Consider the following 17930-nt stretch of genomic DNA (forward strand, 5'->3'; position numbering starts at 1 on the left):
GTGTGTCCAGCCTCAGCTCTTAAGTATGTCTGTTTGCATGTGTGTGTGCATGTGTGTGTGTCTGTGTGCTTGCTTGCCAGTTGTGGAGCGCGTGGAACCAACAGCAGCATCATCATGTTCTACGGTTCTTCATCTGGGGCCAGCATGTCCCTACCATCCAAGAGCCGCCTGAAACGCCAGAGCAGGACCTTCACACAGGTACACACACACTGACACACAAACATGCACACTAGTAAACACTACCTTGGGTACAATGTATTATTTGACATATTTGGTGTACATTAGTGCATAACATCATCACACAGTATGTTCAGTATTGCCCGTCTGTTCACCAGGTCTTGTACCGTACTTTGAGTTACCGAGACCGCGTCCCAGCTGAAAGCGGGACGGCCACCCGTGGGGACCGGCGCTCTGTGACTGAACCCCCAGAGCGACCGGCGGACGACCCGGCTGAGCTCTCCACGCAGAGCTCCGCCCCCGGGGTGCTGAAGATCTTTGGGGATGAGATCTGTGCCGGTGCCAACTACAAGAGCGTCCTGGCCACGCCGCGTTCCAGTGCGCAGGAACTGGTCAAAGAGGCGCTCGAGCGTTACTCCCTCAACAAGGCCGCGGCCCACTCTTATGTCCTCTGCGATGTGATTGGACGTTTGGAGGGGGGAGGCGGTGGCGGAGGCGGAGGCGGAGGCGGAGGCGGTGGCGGTGGCGGAGGCGGCGTGGGAGGAGGAGGAGGAGGAGGGGGAGGAGGAGGGGGGTGGCGGACAGAATGCTTGCGTGCACTGGGGGACAACGAAAAGCCACTGTTGCTCCAAGAACTATGGAAGCCCAGAGAAGGACATGCTCGCAGGTTTGAGTTGCGCAGGAGAGCGGAGGTGGAGGAACTCAACGCCAAGGATAAGGACACTGTCACTGCTGGTGAGGAAACACACACACACACACGGGCATAAAAACACAGACAGACACAAAGATGGACACACACACACACAGAGATCTCACACACAGCAGCTGGTCCTAATTCCCTTTCTTTCTTAACAAGTGAAACTCAGCAGAAAAGCACAGCTCGTTAGTTCTTTTTACAGTGTGTGTGTATGTGTGTGTGTGTGTGCGCGCATGGACGTGCGTGTGTGTAGAGATGGATAGAGAGGTAGAGCGAGAGAGAGAGAGAGAAAGCATATTCTCCACTCTATAGGTAGTCTGCAAAAGACAGAACCAGGCTTTCTTCATAGTTATTATCCTGTGGAGAAGACATTGTACCTGTGTGATTGCCCCTCTGTTTCTGCGGAGGTGGTGATCTGCAGTAGACGGCTTCACTGTGAAGACATGCAGGGTTTCATTCGCCTTTCTACTACCTAAGGAAAAGACACACTTGCATGTGAAATTGAGCACGCACAGAAGTACTCACACACACGCACACACACACACACACACACACACACACACACACACACACACACACACACACACACACACTGACAAACAGCAGTGGAAGTACCGGTCGATTGATTGAGTGAAAGCTGAATCCTTTGCATCCGGAGGTGTGGATGGGTGTAGGCGCTCTAGTGTTTTTATGAATGACAGATTTCTACTAGAATGATGTGATATCATCTTCCCACTATAGTGCCTGTGCAGCATTACTCACACCTGGACTGTGCTGCACTCAAGTGGTGTCACCAGTTCTCTGTGGAGATTCACTGTGAAGTTGAGATAGATCTAAATTGTTAATGTTTAACTAAATTACAGAAACTCTGATATCTGGAATACAATAGCTGTTGTGGCTTCACATCTGCAATGCAGCAGTGTGAGTGTATGTCTGTGTGTGTGTGTGTGTGTGTGTGTAGGAACTATGGAGTGACCTTTGCAAGAAATTAGTATGCTGATTGATCAAAACTGTGCCACTTACACAAATGTGAGCACACTCACACCCGTATACATACTATTGAAGAAATTCATATCAGCAGTTATAAATACCTCATTAATGGACAATGTAGCTCATCATTATATGTATTATAAGGAATGTCAGCCATACAATGTGACTGGTCAGACACATTACAACCATGCTGAAATTTGTCATAAAGCATGCTGTGCTTTATTGGTTACTATGTCAACTGTTGTGGTAACCAGAGAGCCAGTCAGCAATTTTCTCCTGTTTTCTCCTGTTTTGTTTATTGTTATGTATACTGCTTTGGAGTACACCTTTCTGACAGTGCACAGGCATTGGTAACCATTGTATAAAAGCCATAAAACCCTTGAGAGCTTTCTTTATTGTGATTATTGGCACTTCAGTTTTGCAGTTTTACATGATCCCATCTCATACCCTTCTGTCTAGCTGTTGAACATACAATATAATCACAGGAAAGAATGCCCTCTGGGATGTTATTGCTGTATTAACTAATACATATTAACACACATGTTTTCATATTCACATTAACCCTTTCTCTATTGTGTTATAGTGGTTACAAAAATACTGTACCCTGGAGTCTCTTTTGCTCTCTCTCTGCCTGTCTCTTTTTTCTTCCTCTTGCTGTATTTTCTCCTCCTGTTGTGTGTGTGTGTGTGTGTGTGTGTGTGTGTGCGTGCGTGCATGTGCATGTGTGTGTATTGTGTGTATTCTCACACACTCTTTTTAAACAATGAGATAACACTTTAAAGGTACTACAATATGAGTAGGATTTCCATTAAATACATAAATACATCACAGTCAAATTAATTGTAATATCAGCCTTTATATTATATTCTATATGCCCTGTCAGCTTTTTTCTATTGATAGATTTCCTTATTGGCTTGTTCTGCAGGTTTATGCCTGATTTACCAGCCCATTGGTAAGAAATTCATGGTGATTTTGTTACAAATCAAAGTAGAAAACACCTAAATTGACCCAGTTGAAAACACAAAGGAGATCATAGGGGCTACTGTTTGTAATGACAATAGTCGTGTTTTTTGCCTTTGTTAGATCGATGTATCATTCTAACTAATTTGACGGTGATATATTAGGGGGGGAAATCCTGTACCTCACACCTTTAACTGTGTATCTCTCCTCAATATCTGGTGATGTGACTCATATGAAACACCACAGACCCGTTTTGCCCCTCTGTGCATGTTCGTCTTGTGGTGTGTGGGTGGTGTGTGTGTTTCGGGGTTATTCTGTGCTGGGTGTTTTGGTGGGGGGTGTTCTCTCAGCCTCCCCCCCTCTTAACCCCTCCCACCTTGCTGTAGGGACCAAAACCCCCCAATTCCTGGCGGCTCTAATGGGTCGGTCTGGGCTGGGCAAACACAGGAGCTCCCCCCTGCGGTCTGGTCGAGTGGTACAGTCCAGCTCTAAAGGTGGGGACTGGCCTCAGGTAGGGTGGCTGTCAGTCATTGCCATGGAGACCGCCTGTACCTGCCTTGTCACCAGTGCCACCCCCATTGCCAGTGATCCTACCAGCGTGAGTGTGCATGTGTGGATGTGTGTGAGCCATCGCATGGTCTCCAAATCCTCCAATTCAGTCATGAGGAGTTGCTCAATTCGCATCTCATCAGATTCACTGTTGACAGCCTGTGCTGCTCATTCCAGTGTCATTCAGCTCATTTGACTCCGACTCACCTGATTCACTCCAGCCTGTTGTTCAGTTTCAAAGTTTATCAAAGCTACTCAGCTCACACATGACTGTAATGCACCTGATTCACTACAGCTTGGCGAGTTGCTTTACCCAGACCTAGTCAGTTCACTCATGACTCACCTGCTACACAATTACAAGTAGCACATTTAACAGCAAAGTCTTGTATACTTTCCTCTCTTTTTCAACTCCTTGCCTTTCCTCTCTTCAATTTCTACTGCTGTCTTCTCCCTCTGACCCTGACTTCTCTCTCTCCTCCTGCTCCTCCTCTTTGTCCCCTTCCTCCTCTTTATTATTCTCCACCTATTCTCTCTCCCTCCTCCTCTGCTTGTCCTCCCCCCAGACATTAATGCCCAGGCCCGTAAGCTCCAGAGGAACAGGGCGAAGGGGACGCTGACCCTGCCCCGGCCCAGCAACTCATCCTTCTGCCGCAGCCTCAGCGAGACCAGCCTCAACCAGGTGGGGCTTCACACTGAAGCCCAGTCACAATGATTGATCATTATTATTCATGGAATTCTTATTGCCCTGACCTAAAACCTGAATGCGTGTGTGTTTGTGTTTATGTGTGTGTGTCTGTAGCTGGGAGTGGGAGAGGAGCCCAAGCGTTATTACTCCACCCTGCCAGGACCCCTGAGGACCCGGGGGGGCCGGGACCGCGAGGGGGCCTCCAGCGGCCGGAGGAAAGAGGAGGGGAGTCAGGGGGGAGGAGGGGTGCGGCACTCTCTCTACCAGTCACCACACCTGCTGCTGCTACAGGGATACAACAGACAGGTGAGGATACAAGGGTGGAGGGTGGACTGTGTAGTGAAGAGGTTCTCTTTATGTACTGTCAGAGACTGGCTGTATGTCTGCTATACTACGAGTTAAAAGTTTGGACACACCTGATTGAATGTACTATGTTTTTCATTATCTTAAAGCCATTTTGATGTAAAGGCTTATGCTTAAATGCTTGAAAAATTTTTTTTAGACAAATATAGATATTGAAGTTGATGCCTATGTATGAATTTCTTTCCAAAGCCTTTTCCTTTCCATCAAGGCAAAGGGCGGCTACTTTAAAGAATCTAAAATATAAGATAGTTTTGATTTGTTTAACACTTTTTTGGTCAGTGCATAATTCCATTTGTGTTATGTCATAGTTTTGATGTCTTTACTATTATTCTAAAATGTGAAAAATAGAAAAAATAAAGACAAATGTGTGTCCAAACATTTGACTGGTAGTGTAAGTGTCCTGCGCTCATACAGGCATTGCTCTATATATTGTGTGTTGCAGGACTGCCTGGTGTACCTGCTGAACAGGGAGCAGCATACGGTCGGTCAGGAAACTCCCTCAGCTCGCCCCAACATCTGCCTGTCCTCTCCTGACATCCTGCCCCTCCACTGCCGCCTACGCCGCGTTCCCGCACCCCGTCGCCATGCCAACAACAACAACAAGGGAGAAGACCTGGCGGAGAGCCAGCGGTTCTGTGTGGCCGTCGAGCCCGTGCTCCACGCCACCGTTCTGGTGAACTTTTCCCGCTGCGAGCGCTCCACCACGCTGCGACACGGGGACCTGCTCTCCTTTGGAGCGCACTACATCTTCCTGTACAAGGACCCCACGGGCGCCAAGCCGCTGCCTGCTCAGACCCTGGCACGCCTCCGCACCCTGGGACAGCTGTACGACGTGGGGGTGGAGGAGGGAGAGGGAGGGGCTCCCACCTGTAAGATGTGCGGCTCGGTGCTGAAGGACAGATCGGCGCAGGTGTCGAGCGCTCCGGCTGTCAGACGCAGCTTCAAACCCCACCTGGTGAAGCCCCGCAGTGTGGGGACCACAGCCGGAGGGCCGCATGGTTTGGCAGGAGGGGAGGGAGTAGGAGGAGGAGGCGGAGGAGGAGGAGGAGGAGGAGGAGGAGGAGGAGGGGGAGGACAGAAGAGGAGGCTGCAGCTGGATTTTGACCAAGCCCACGAGGACCAGCTGTTGAACAGGATCATGTCGCTCATAGAACCTGGAGGTCTGTGCTGTGATTCAGAATATAGCAGGGAATAGAATAGAACCCTCTATAGATTAAAGGGGAGTCAGGTCGACTTGTACCATGCGCATGCAAATACAGGATGTACTGTATTGCAGCTAAACTTGTGTCTCTCTCAGGGGACGACCACAAGCTGACGCCGGCCTACCTGCTGTGTCTGTGCATACAACACTCTGCCTCAACCTTCCCGCCAGGGAGCTTTGGAAAGCTGCTGCTCAAGATCGTCCGCCGCATCCAGACCATTGCGTGGGTCAGTTACTGGCTGTCTTGCTCACTGTCTGTGTGTGTGTCTTGGCCTGTCTGTCTCGCTGCTCTCCCACCACCTCGTGTCTGTCTGTTTCTCTGTTGTCTACTTAAGATGACCTCATGTGGAGAGAAACAGGTCAGCCATGTCAGGTCAGGTGAATAGTTAAACAGGGTCGCATATCACATGTACTGCATTACACACACAGACACATGCACACACACTCACACACACACACACACACACACACACACACACACACACACACACACACACACACACACAATGTTCTATTCTGTTGGCACAAGATATACTACCAGTTGTCTGTCTCCATAGCAACCTCTGCCACCACAGAGACAGTGTAGGGGTTTAGACAACAAATAATTATCTGATGTACATGGTAAATGTTAACATGTGTGCAATGCTTATTTTGTAAATGATGAGGTCCCGGTCCACCAAGTGGTCGGTGTTCCTGCGAGTCAGTCTGGAGGGAAAAGGTTCCAGAACATAAGACAACAAGCACATTGGAGGCACGGTGGTGCTCAGTACAGCCATATAGCTTACTGTAGACCTAACAGCCTAAACATTACTAAATGACCGACTATATGACCTTAGAGCTCCGACTACTGGGGACCTATAACAATATTTGATTATTGCATAGGCTACATAATGCTCATTTTGTCCAAACCGATGGGTTTTTACAAACCTGCCCTTCAAGAAGTGGACTAAAGATATAACTGCACTGTGCACAACATAAAAATGCCCATACTTGGCTGTGAGACATCCTAATCATATATAAACACATCAAAGAAACTGCAATGGCTTCAACCATTTACCAGACAAATTCTGGCTTGAGTAGTTACACATTAATATTCAACACATATACTTTCATAGGATATCTATTTTGAACGTAGGAAACAATGTCAGCGAATAATTAAATGACAGAAATAAAACGTGTCATGGTAGTGCCATGCAGCTAGAAGTCGGCCTATATGCGCACACTCAGCTGGACCGCGCTGGTTTTGAAATGCCCACATTGATGTGAGGCTTACAGCCCTTCACTCAACCAATTATATTACCAATTATTTCTGGACACTCAGCATAACATGCGCAATTGCCCACATATTTAACTGTGGTACGTACAGGTCCGCACTCCAAATAAGTTCTGTTTTCATCTATGCAAATATGAATTTAGATGTTATTGTCCCAGCAGAGAACTGTAACACGTTTACCAAAAAAAAAAAATCATGCTTACCTTGTCTAATTTTCCAAAAATAGTCCACACAGCGGACATATGGACAGTAAATTCAACTGTCTTTTAGCCATGACGATGTCTGAAGTTGACCATAACACACTCTGCAGAGCAGCGTGACGTGATTACACGCTTGTTGCTACTTTCTAAAAGGGTAATCACCTGTCGTCTTATGGAAATGAGCCAATTCGGTTTTTGGAAGGGAGGGGAAAGGAAGAGTCAACTATTGGGATTATTACATGGCAGACAAGACAAAAAAAAAAAAAAAAAAAAAACCTTCAGAGGTGCCGGGTTCACGCAAATAAGTACGGGAATGAGGGTTGTCCAAAAACGCAAGGTGCCGGATCTTGTTCCGGCAGGATCCGGCACAAATTAAGCACTGCATGTGTGTGTGTGTGAGTGTTCTAGGTTGTGCAAAGATAGTAGCAGTATTATTTTCTGCAGGTTAGTGAGAGCTTCAAGAAGTGTGGTTCTCCTACACACATCCTAAAAGTTTGATGAGCTCCTAATTACAGTGTGTGTGTGCCTGTGTGCCTGTGTGTGTGTGTGTGTGTGTGTGTGTGGCTTGCAGGAGAAGACAAAGGAATTGGCACAGAAGCAAGCTCAGCAGTGAGTATCGCATTCCAGCTTGTATTAGAGAGAAAGAGAGAATGTGTGTGTGTTCACATGCCGCTTGCCCATATTTGTGTGACTCTATGTCTGCCTAACTGTGTTTAAACCTCCTCCGTGTGTATGTGTGTGTGTGTGTGTGTGCGTGTGTGTGTGTGTGTGTGTGTGTGTGTGTGTGTGTGTGTGTGTGTATCCATGTAGCCAGGACCCAGCATCCTTGTCTCTGCTCAGTATCTCAGATCTGGTCCCAGACCTGCAGACCATCTTCTTCTGGATGTCCAACTCCATAGAGATCCTCTACTTTATACAGCAGAGAGCACCCGCTTACACACACAGCATAGAGACACTGCAAGGTACACACACACACACACACACACACACACACACACACACACACACACACACACACACATACACAGTCTTAATGATGAGTGTGGAGACATCTTGGCTGAAGAGTCATTACTCACAGTGACACAGATACTGATACAGCTAGAACGCTCTCTCCCTTACTCTCTCTCCCTCTCTCTCTCTCTCTCTCTCTCTCTCTCTGTATCTTACAGTATATATCTCTTAAGTACGCCTCTATCTTTGTCATCTGTGTCTAGGGTCAAAGGAGTCGTTGCTATCGGCGACGATATCAGCCAATGAGGAGGCAATGACTATCTTAGAGGAAGTGATCATGTACACTTTTCAGCAGTGTGTCTACTACATCACCAAGGTAATCAATCACCGTAGCAACACTACTGTCGTCTTAATGAGCAAGACATTTTTCATCTTTGTTTTTAACCAGGCAGGGTGAATAATAACACACTCTTACTCACAGAAATGACCTGATTGAGTAGTTCCAGGGGGAGGGAGTGGTACACACTTACGTACACATACACACACACACACACACACACACGCACACACACACTGTATGAGTAGATGAGGGAAGAATATGAATGAAGTTATTCTCTAATTTTTGCTCACCTCCATCATCACGCTGTGTATGTGGGTATGTGCATCTATGTGTGTGTGTGTGTGTGTGTGTGTGTGTGTCTGTGTGTGTGTGTGTGTGTCCAGTCTCTTTATGTAGTGCTACCAGGTCTGTTAGACTGTAATCCATTCCCAGTCGACAGCTCTGAGCCCTGCTGGAAAGGAGGCGTGGGGTTTCCTGAACCTGTGCGCAGGGTCCTGCAGGTATGCACATGTATTGTGCTGTGGTACAGTATTACACACACACACACACACACACACACACACACACACATACACACACACAAGCAAGGTTGCAAAAGTAGATACAGACGCACACATAGACATGGTTTTTCCTTGCTATACTTGTTTCACTATGTTTACTATGTTTATGTGTGTGCGTGTGTGTGTGTGTGTGTGTGTCCAGGTGTTTCAGAGTGCCCAGGAGCTTTTGCAGGGCTACCAGGTTCACCCGGAGATTCAGGCTCAGATGTTTGCCTACCTCTTCTTCTTCTCCAACGTGTCGTTGTTTAACCAGCTGATGGACAAAGGTAGGACAAAATACACACACACTCACACTCACATGCCCTCTTCCATTAGAGCTCCCTCAGGATTTATGCGCTTGTTAGTGTGTGCGTTCGTGTGTGTGTATGTGTGTGAGAGAGAGAGAGAGAGAGAGAGTATGTCCTTGTGTCCTTGTCAGCATTTTGACAGAGAGTAACCCAGATTTGTCCTCAATGTCCTTCTCCTATCTGCATTCTGTTTCTCTCTCCTCCTCCTCCTCCTCCTCCTCCTTCTTCTCTCTCCTTCCTTCCATCTGGTCATCAGGAGGTGAGACAAAGGAGAGTAGAGATGGGAATGGATGGAGACGAGAGAGAGGAGAAGGAGGGGAGGGGAGGGGAAAAGAATGGGCAAAGAGACGGCTGGCTGAAGGGATGGAGGGCTGAAAACTGTTCGGTTGCTATGATGACCTTGCTAATAGACTGTTACCTGCTCTAAATACAGAATACAGTCATTTACCAGCAGCCATTTCTGTCTATCTACCTAGCTATCACTTCTACCCTCTCCCCACCCTTTCTTTGTATCTTCAGCCCCACACACACACACACACACACATACACACACACATGCCATATGTCTTCATTAGCCGGTGAGACAGGAGAGATCACATGTCTGGCAAAGAGGGAGGGAGAAATACCTTTATATTCATGCAGAGGCTATCCTGTCTCCCCCCCTCACTCCCCCTCTGTCTCTCTCTCTGGCTCTCTCTCTCTCTCTCTCCCTCTCTCCCCTTTGTCGCTCATTGATATTTCTCTGGTGATGGTGTCCATGGTAACAGTGAAGTGAGTTTGTAGCAGGTAACGCTGACGTTTGCATTGGGCTTTCTGCAACTCACACGTCTGCACACACACGCACACTTGCACATAGGCCTACACACACATGCGCGCGCACACACACACACACACACTTAACCATTCTAAAAACACCACACACACTTATACACACTATCAGCCTGATACCATGGCAACTAAGGCAGAAAGAGAGACTGATAGGTGTATTGAAGAATACGAGATGTGATTTGGTGCAGCCGCTCTACTTTGCTTTGTGTTTGGTGTGTGTGTGTGTGTGTGTGTGTGTGTGTGTGTGTGTGTTCGCAACTGTTTGCTGTGACATCTTGCAACCTGTAAACAGATTATAATGGATAGCTCTTTGTTGTTTGGACTGAGGATTTTGTTTGTTTGAGAGTGTAAGACAGTCTTTGTACGTGTTGTAGGTGTGTGTGTGTGTGTGTTTGTGTGTGTGTGTGTGTGTGTGTGGGTGAATTAGCCACTATGAAGCATTATGTCACCTTTGCTAAGAGGTTAAGAGATGCCTTGTCTGTTTGTCTGTGCCTCAGATAGATTACTGTATGCCTAGACATAAGCCTATTACAGAGGGGTGTGTGTGTGTGTGTGTGTGTGTGTGTGTGTGTGTGTGTGTGTGTGTGTGTGTGTGTGTGTGTGCGTGCGTGCGTGTGTATGTGTGTGTGTGTATGTATGTGTGTGTACATCCAAGACATATGGCTGAATATCTGATGTGTTCACCTAGTAGTCTCACTATTTGTCCAGCAATGTAACACTGCTAGTTCATTGTCTGGCTGAAGCTTTCTGTCAAGTGGAACTTGAGGAGAAAGACATTTTGCAGGACGTGTGCAGTTGTTTGTATTTATTTCTACTAAACCCTACAGAGGCAAGCGCTCAAGTTGGGGGCATTTGACAAAGCTTAAGGAGGAATTATGAATGCAGAGAGGTAATGGAAAAACAGATTGATAAACTACGGAACGCTAAACTTGACAGGTGCAAGATTTAGAGTAACCACCCGCTCAGCTTACCATGAAACTTCCTCTCAGGCCTTTGATGTGATACAGAGACAGAAAGGGATCGACATGGTGATGAATGCATTCAGTATGCTGGTGTGTTGTGCAGTAAAACACAAACCCACTCGGCTGTGCCTCTCTGCAGTGGTCTATTTGTATTCTGTGAGGAGCAGGCGACTGGTGGGTGTTGCCATTGTTTCATTGACTTCAATATCAACTTAATTAAAAATTAATGTCTCTATTGCTATAGAATATACACACACACATACAGAAACACATGCATACACACTGTCTCTCCTTTCCTCTACCACTGTCTCTGTCTCTGTCTCTGTCTCTCTCTCTCTCTCACACACATGCACACACCCTAAAACACCATAAAGCAGAATTCTACTGCAGTGTCTGATGAAATATCCAAACACTCCGTAAGACTTCAAGCCAACCCTGATCATTTGCTCCCATTACCATTCTGTACATCATCTATGTGTGTGTGTGTGTGTGTGTGTGTGTGTGTGTGTGTGTGTGTGTAGGTCTGTCCCGGGGTTGGTTCCAGCGCTCCAAGGTGTTGCAGATTCAGGCGTGTGTGAGGATGGTTATGGAGTGGTCCAGCAGGTCCGGTCTGGGACACCTGGCTGACAAATTCTTCACCAAACTCAACAGCTCTGTGTCCATATTGGCCACGCCCCCCCAACAGCTCACACAGGTAGCAAACACACACACACACATTACACAAATTTTGTATTTTTCACTGTTTTGGTATTGCCTTTCATATCTTTGTATCGTTGATGAGTTAACATAGTTAGCTAGTGTTTACAAGGTAGCATTAATCGAAAATAACAATAACAATAACATCAATAACAATACCTCAGACCCCAATGATGGATGCAACCGTTCTCTAAGCATGGTTTTTGAGACGTTTATTCATGTAGTCTTTCAAATAAAAATTGTAAGGAACTGGGAAGCTTTGAATGGCAGTTACCTCTCAGACATTTTGCACTTGCCAGGCGGAACTATTGTTCATGAAACCAAATCACATGGGAAGGGAAACAAGGAAGCACGGACATCTGATGGCCGATGACTGTGAAAAGTTCAGCTGTGACTGACTTTTCTCAGCTTGTCCACATATAAGACGAGTTTCCCTGGTCGTTCAGCTGTATAACAAATGAATGGGCTTCCGGAGACTGGATTGTGTTGCTCGCTGTGTCAACGCACGGTCACACTTTGTTTCCCACCCTCCTCCCTCTCCCCTCCACTGCTACTTTTCTCTCTTCTGTGTGTGCAGTTGAGTTGGAGGGTGTTGTCCAGTGAGCACTCCACTCTGAAGCCAGTCCAGCTGCACAGGCTTCTCACCCAGTACCAGCTCACAGCAGAGATAGGCCCTGTCCCAGTTTGGCAGCCCAGCAGTGAGGATGAGGCTTATATATACAGAACAGGTAGGTGCGTGAGTGTGTGTGTGCATGCAAGTGAGTGTGTGAGTGTGGCTTCTGATTTTTTTTGGCCAGTAAAACTGACAAAGTTGTGGCAATTTAAAGCCCTCGCATTGTCTGTCAGAAAGTCATGTTTAGCCTGTAATTCTATACAGCACCGTATCTCAATTGATTTAAACTCATCATTGGATGATTATGGCAGCTGGAAAAAGCATATTTAAGCTAAAGGTCAGCTGTCTGATAGCTACAGGGGCTGGAGGGCATCTTCTTCCTGTAAGCTATAGAGCGCAAATGAACAAGTGCATTCATGTCTCTGTGCTCCAATCGATGTAGATTTGCATTAATTTACCCCTTCAACCTAGTTCACTGTCTGGGGGAAACAAAGAACATCACTGTCAAAGCAGAAAATCGTATCTTACCTAGTAATTATTAATGACTTGACACTTCAAATATGGGCAAAGGGGATAATTGAGAGACTATGAGGTCTGGCTCCAAGCTGATGTTTGTGTGTGTGTATGTGTGTGTGTGTGTGTGTGTGAGAGAGAGCATTGGCATGTCTTTCAATTCAGCCTGCTGCACTAGGCATGCCTTAAGACAGAACGACCAGATTTTCTTTTCTGTTTTCAATAGAGCGCATTATCAAAATGATGTTGTTGCATAAACCTTGAGCATTTTGTCAATGTGTATTAACATGCGTTTGTGTGTGTGTGTGTTTAGTGGACCTCCTGGAGAGCTTTGAGAACCACCCTCCCATAGTGCTGCCCAGTGCGGGCTTCAGAGTGGATCTAGACAGCGAGTGTGTGGAAGACAGCATCTACCGGCAGCTGCTCTACATACGCCACTACCTCTGGGGGCTGCGCACCAAGACACAAACACACACCGCCACTCCCACCGTGCACACACACTCCAACGGAACCAACACAGCCGACTGGCCGGACGTTCAGGTCAGCTCCTCACTGCAAAAGACGATAGATATGCGCACGCACGCACGCACACACACATACACTCAGATACACACATATACACACACACACCTAGCAGTAATCCAGGCCATGTGCCTCAGCAGCTGTGGTTCTTGAGGAGTTCCTCATAATCCCACAGATGAAAGACAAAAAAACTCTACTCCAGCCAGCACACACACACACACACACACACACACACACACAGATAGAAACCTAGACATGGTTAAATCATGGTTAATCTGATTAGTCTTTAGGCTGTCTAATTAGTGGGAACGGCTGACTGGACCATAATCCCTAGTGTTACTGCACCCTCATATACACACACACACACACACACACACACACACACACTACACGCTCATACACACATGCACAAATACACCAATAATGTCTATCTATGTGGTATGTCTGATGGTAAGATGGGGTATACAATGATCTTGCATTCATACTCTTTATTTGGAACATTGTATCCAGACACAAGGCTTTTTTGGGGGGAAAAAATGTGTATTGAAACAACAATACTCTAAGAGAGATTAAAAATAATAGGAATATGCTGTTTGCTATCCATGTGCGCCCTCATTATAAACCTTGGAGTGAGTTGTAATGTCCTCATTCTGTCCCGTCCCACCACAGAGGGAGTTGCTGCCTCCAACCCACAGCAGCCCCCGTTCTGGGGGTCCTGGGGATGAAGTGGTGGGGGAGACGGGGGAGGAGAGAGGAAGAGACAGACCTTCTGGCCAATCACACTGCAGCCTCAGAAGGAATGGCACTATCCACCACCCTCGACCAGCAAATCCAGACCCTTCCTGCCTCTTGACCCCTCCCAATACCCCGTTGTACCCAGAAGGGGGCGGGCCTGGGCCAATCATAGGCCACACCACCCAGACAAACGGCTGCAGCAGCAGGACTGTGGCAGAGTGTAAGAAGACCAACGGACTCATCACTAATGGACTGGAGGGTAGGCTGTGTTATATAGATCCTTGTATACCCATGCAGTGTATTATACAGTGTTGGGTCATTACTGGAAAAAAAGTAATAAATGACACGTTACTTTTCTACCTTTCTAAAAGTAATGAATTACTTTACTTATTACTCCCTGAGAAAAGTAATTAGTTACACTACTTGTTACTTTTGCGTTACACCCTAAAACAATTGTGCTAGGCTTACTTGTGTTCATTGGGCCAATATTACCAGTAGAAGTAGTCTAAATAATGACAGACACAAAATCTTTATTTTAAGGTTTTTAATGAAGAGAGAGCCTACAGCAGTCGGCTTCATGTGCGCTCTACTCATAATTCCAATATGTCCGACACGACTTGAAGTCAGGATAAGATGAGGGGAAACTTTTGATAGATATTAAACTAAATAATAATAAATAAATAAATAATAAATAGGTTAAAGAGGCTAAATAATGTAATGCAAGTAATAATCTGTTAGATCAGTAACTGTAACATGATTACTGAAATTGGAACAGTAATGGCTTACTTTATTCTGTTACAGGAAAAAGTAATGTGATTACAGTAATGTATTACTTTGTAACGCATTAACCCTAACACTGATTATGTATTAGTACACACAATATACACAACATATACACATGCAATACAACATTATATCAGTCATTTAGACTGGATATTGTAAAGAAACTACATTATGCAATGATATAAATCAATATTAAATATATATACATGCTGAGACATAGACAAAGGTCATAGTGTCAGAATGAAATTCTTCTTCCACTCTTACTAAAAATATACACACTCATGGTACTGTAAGACACTTTGGATAAAAGCACCCAACAGTTGGCATATGTTGTGATAAATGGCAAATAAAATGATCCAACACTGGACAGATGCCATTTGGTGGATGCTTTTATCCAAAGCACCTTACAATACCATCAGTACATATATTTAATGGGTTGTCCTCTCTGCATCTCTCTCTTGTTGTGCTCCTTCACTCTATCATTTTAAAAGTAGAACAATAGAACATAGAAATATGACGTTATTAACAATTTCATAAAATGAATGGAGCTCTAAATGATTTTATTGTGCATTGCCACATTTAGTTCATTCTGCTTCTTTGGATAACAGATCAGTGTAGAAGTCTCAAAGCAGTTCTACTGCAGTTAAAATGCTTGAGCCTGAGTAGTCATATCTGTGTTTCATGTGACAGTGTGTGACAGTACAGTATCTTTACTGTGCTTCCTTTGATATGTAGTGAGTGTGACACCTGCAGGCTTTTGTAAGAAGTGCCGCTGTACCTTTGCATGCATCCCAGTGATTTAATAGCTGTGTGTGTGGTAGTGTGTGTAAACTGTAGCATCTGTGTGTGTCTTCTGCACAGCAAGATACTGTAGCTCTTGTGTGTTTGTCCAACCCCATAGCGAGACCCTGTGTGTTTGTGTGTGTGCGTGTTTGGGTGTGTGTGTTCCTCTGCAGGGTGTATTAGTGGGTGTGACTTTCCTTTCCCTGTACCCTCCCCTGGCGCCCCTCCCCTTCCTGATGACTTGTGTGTGGTGTTTGTAGTGGAACTGGACAAGGGACCCTACGGACTGGGCATGGGACTCATAGATGGCCTGGTAAGTAGACTCACACACTCATGCAGATGAACATGAACACACACAGTTTGAAAACACACTTTGCAAAACAGTTTTCTCTTTCTTGTTTGTAAATGTTTTAAAACAGATTTTAGGAATAAGTTTAGCAAAACACTTCATCTCACCTGTCCATCCAACAGTCTCATTAGTGTGTTTTTGCCTTTGAGTATCAGGCAGTTCACTACTTTGGGCCTAGGGTGACCACCTTTTAATTGTTCCGTTGCAGGACAGCAGACGTGATTTTGCGGGACAATGCGGGACACGTGGGAGAGAGAGAAATTACTATTATTAGGCTATGTAAATATTGATTTAATATTAGACGGAATGCCTATTTGCAGTGGCGTTGGATATTAACCTGCTTATCGTTAGGCTTTATGAAATGTTTATTTTAACGACACGAGAACCTATTCAATCCAATAAATATAATAGGCTAATAGTTTGGTTGAAAATCACATTTTATGCAAGAATAGGAGGGATTAACAGACCAGTTTCCTTAAGTAGCGACTAGAAAATGCGCGGATAAATATACAAGTATGTTGTTTACTAAAAAAAAATATATATATAGGCCTAATCATTGACATGAGGGACACTGCTTATGACGTGCGGGATGCGGGACAAACGTTCCAATTTCGGGACTGTCCAAAAACCTCAAAATAAGTCAGTCTTAATATTTATGCAACAGACGGTCTTAAGCAGACTAGTCTAACCTGAGAACCTAAGACCAGTCTAAGGCTTAGACTAAGTTTATACAACCGGCCCCTGGTGCTAAAATAAGTCAATAAAAGACATTAAAAGCCATGTTTAATCCCCGCTGACAGTGAGGCCACATACTGTATATAACAAAAGAATGGACACACACACACGTACACTAACACATGTCCTCCCTGCAGCACACTCCTCTCAACGCTCCAGGTATTTACATCCGGACTCTGATCCCTGATGGGCCTGCTGCCTCCGACGGCAGACTGAGGATCGGAGACCGCATCCTGGCTGTCAACGGCACCAGCCTGATAGGAGCAGACTACCAGAGGTGAGGAGGGTGGAGGATGAAGATGGTGGCAGAGCAGAGACAGTGATAATGCATGTAAATATGATGATTATAATGAGGGTGCTGGTGATGGGGGACTGAGGGGTGTTATTGATATTGATATTGATATTGATGGTGCAGTCAGCAGTCTCCCCACAGCGTTAACCACACCCAGGGCTGTCAACCTCTTGAGACAATTGATTACTGTGATTGATTGGTCCCAGCCCAGACAGTGATGCTCCTTCATCCGTTCTCTGTCTCTGCTGAGCTTCATGTAACTGGATTCTCTCTCTCTCTCTCTCTTTCTCCTTCTCCTTGATGCTCTGTACAGTGCGGTGGATCTGATTCGGCTGGGAGGGGGGCGGCTGCGTTTCCTGGTAGCCAAATCTGACCTGGAGGTCTCAGAGAAGATCAGTGCCTCTTCCTGCTGACCGCCTCCCAGCGCTCCTGCCCTCCACACACACACACACACACACACACACACTACACAGGATAGGCAATGAAGGAGAGCAAGGTGATGGGAGAGAGGGGTATCTGCAGTGATGAAAAGGATATACACAGGCACAGCCACACAAACACACATGTATACATACTCATGCACACACACACACACACACTAGTCATGAAATATGAATGTGAACCCTAGCATCAGCACAAAGCCAAGCAATCAAATTGGAGATCCACTCCAGCAGGACCTGCCTCCCTAACATCTACTCCTACTGGGTTCGTGTGACAGACAGAACTCCCAACCTACCACATGAGAGGGATTTGCCTAACCAATCAGCAGTTGAGGTGGGCTAGGTGTAATCAGCCAGTATGCAGTCTGATGTGGTTTAAAGCACAGTAGATTGTAGGGTCTTCATTTCTTACCAGTTAGCCCTTGGAGCATGTGCACACACTGGAC

At 45.8% G+C, this 17930-nt stretch overlaps 1 protein-coding gene across 1 annotated transcript; it reads left to right on the forward strand.

Moving 5' to 3' along the window:
- The first annotated feature begins 114 nt into the window (after positions 1–114).
- radil (Ras association and DIL domains) lies at positions 115–17457 on the forward strand. Its single transcript, XM_071523286.1, has 21 exons — positions 115–198; positions 336–663; positions 736–912; positions 3211–3318; positions 3937–4052; positions 4173–4364; positions 4864–5386; positions 5444–5581; positions 5719–5849; positions 7667–7704; positions 7906–8057; positions 8310–8422; positions 8770–8886; positions 9089–9212; positions 11545–11717; positions 12297–12447; positions 13159–13385; positions 14037–14361; positions 15842–15981; positions 16890–17029; positions 17358–17457. Exons 1-21 carry the CDS (start codon positions 115–117, stop codon positions 17455–17457), a joined length of 3597 nt encoding a protein of 1198 aa, XP_071379387.1.
- The last annotated feature ends 473 nt before the right edge of the window (positions 17458–17930 follow it).

Source organism: Centroberyx affinis, unplaced genomic scaffold, assembly GCF_046629955.1.
Source record: "Centroberyx affinis isolate AG114_WGS23_722 - 3 ecotype Tasmania unplaced genomic scaffold, CSIRO-AGI_Caff_v1 ptg000100l_1, whole genome shotgun sequence".
NCBI lineage: Eukaryota > Metazoa > Chordata > Actinopteri > Beryciformes > Berycidae > Centroberyx > Centroberyx affinis.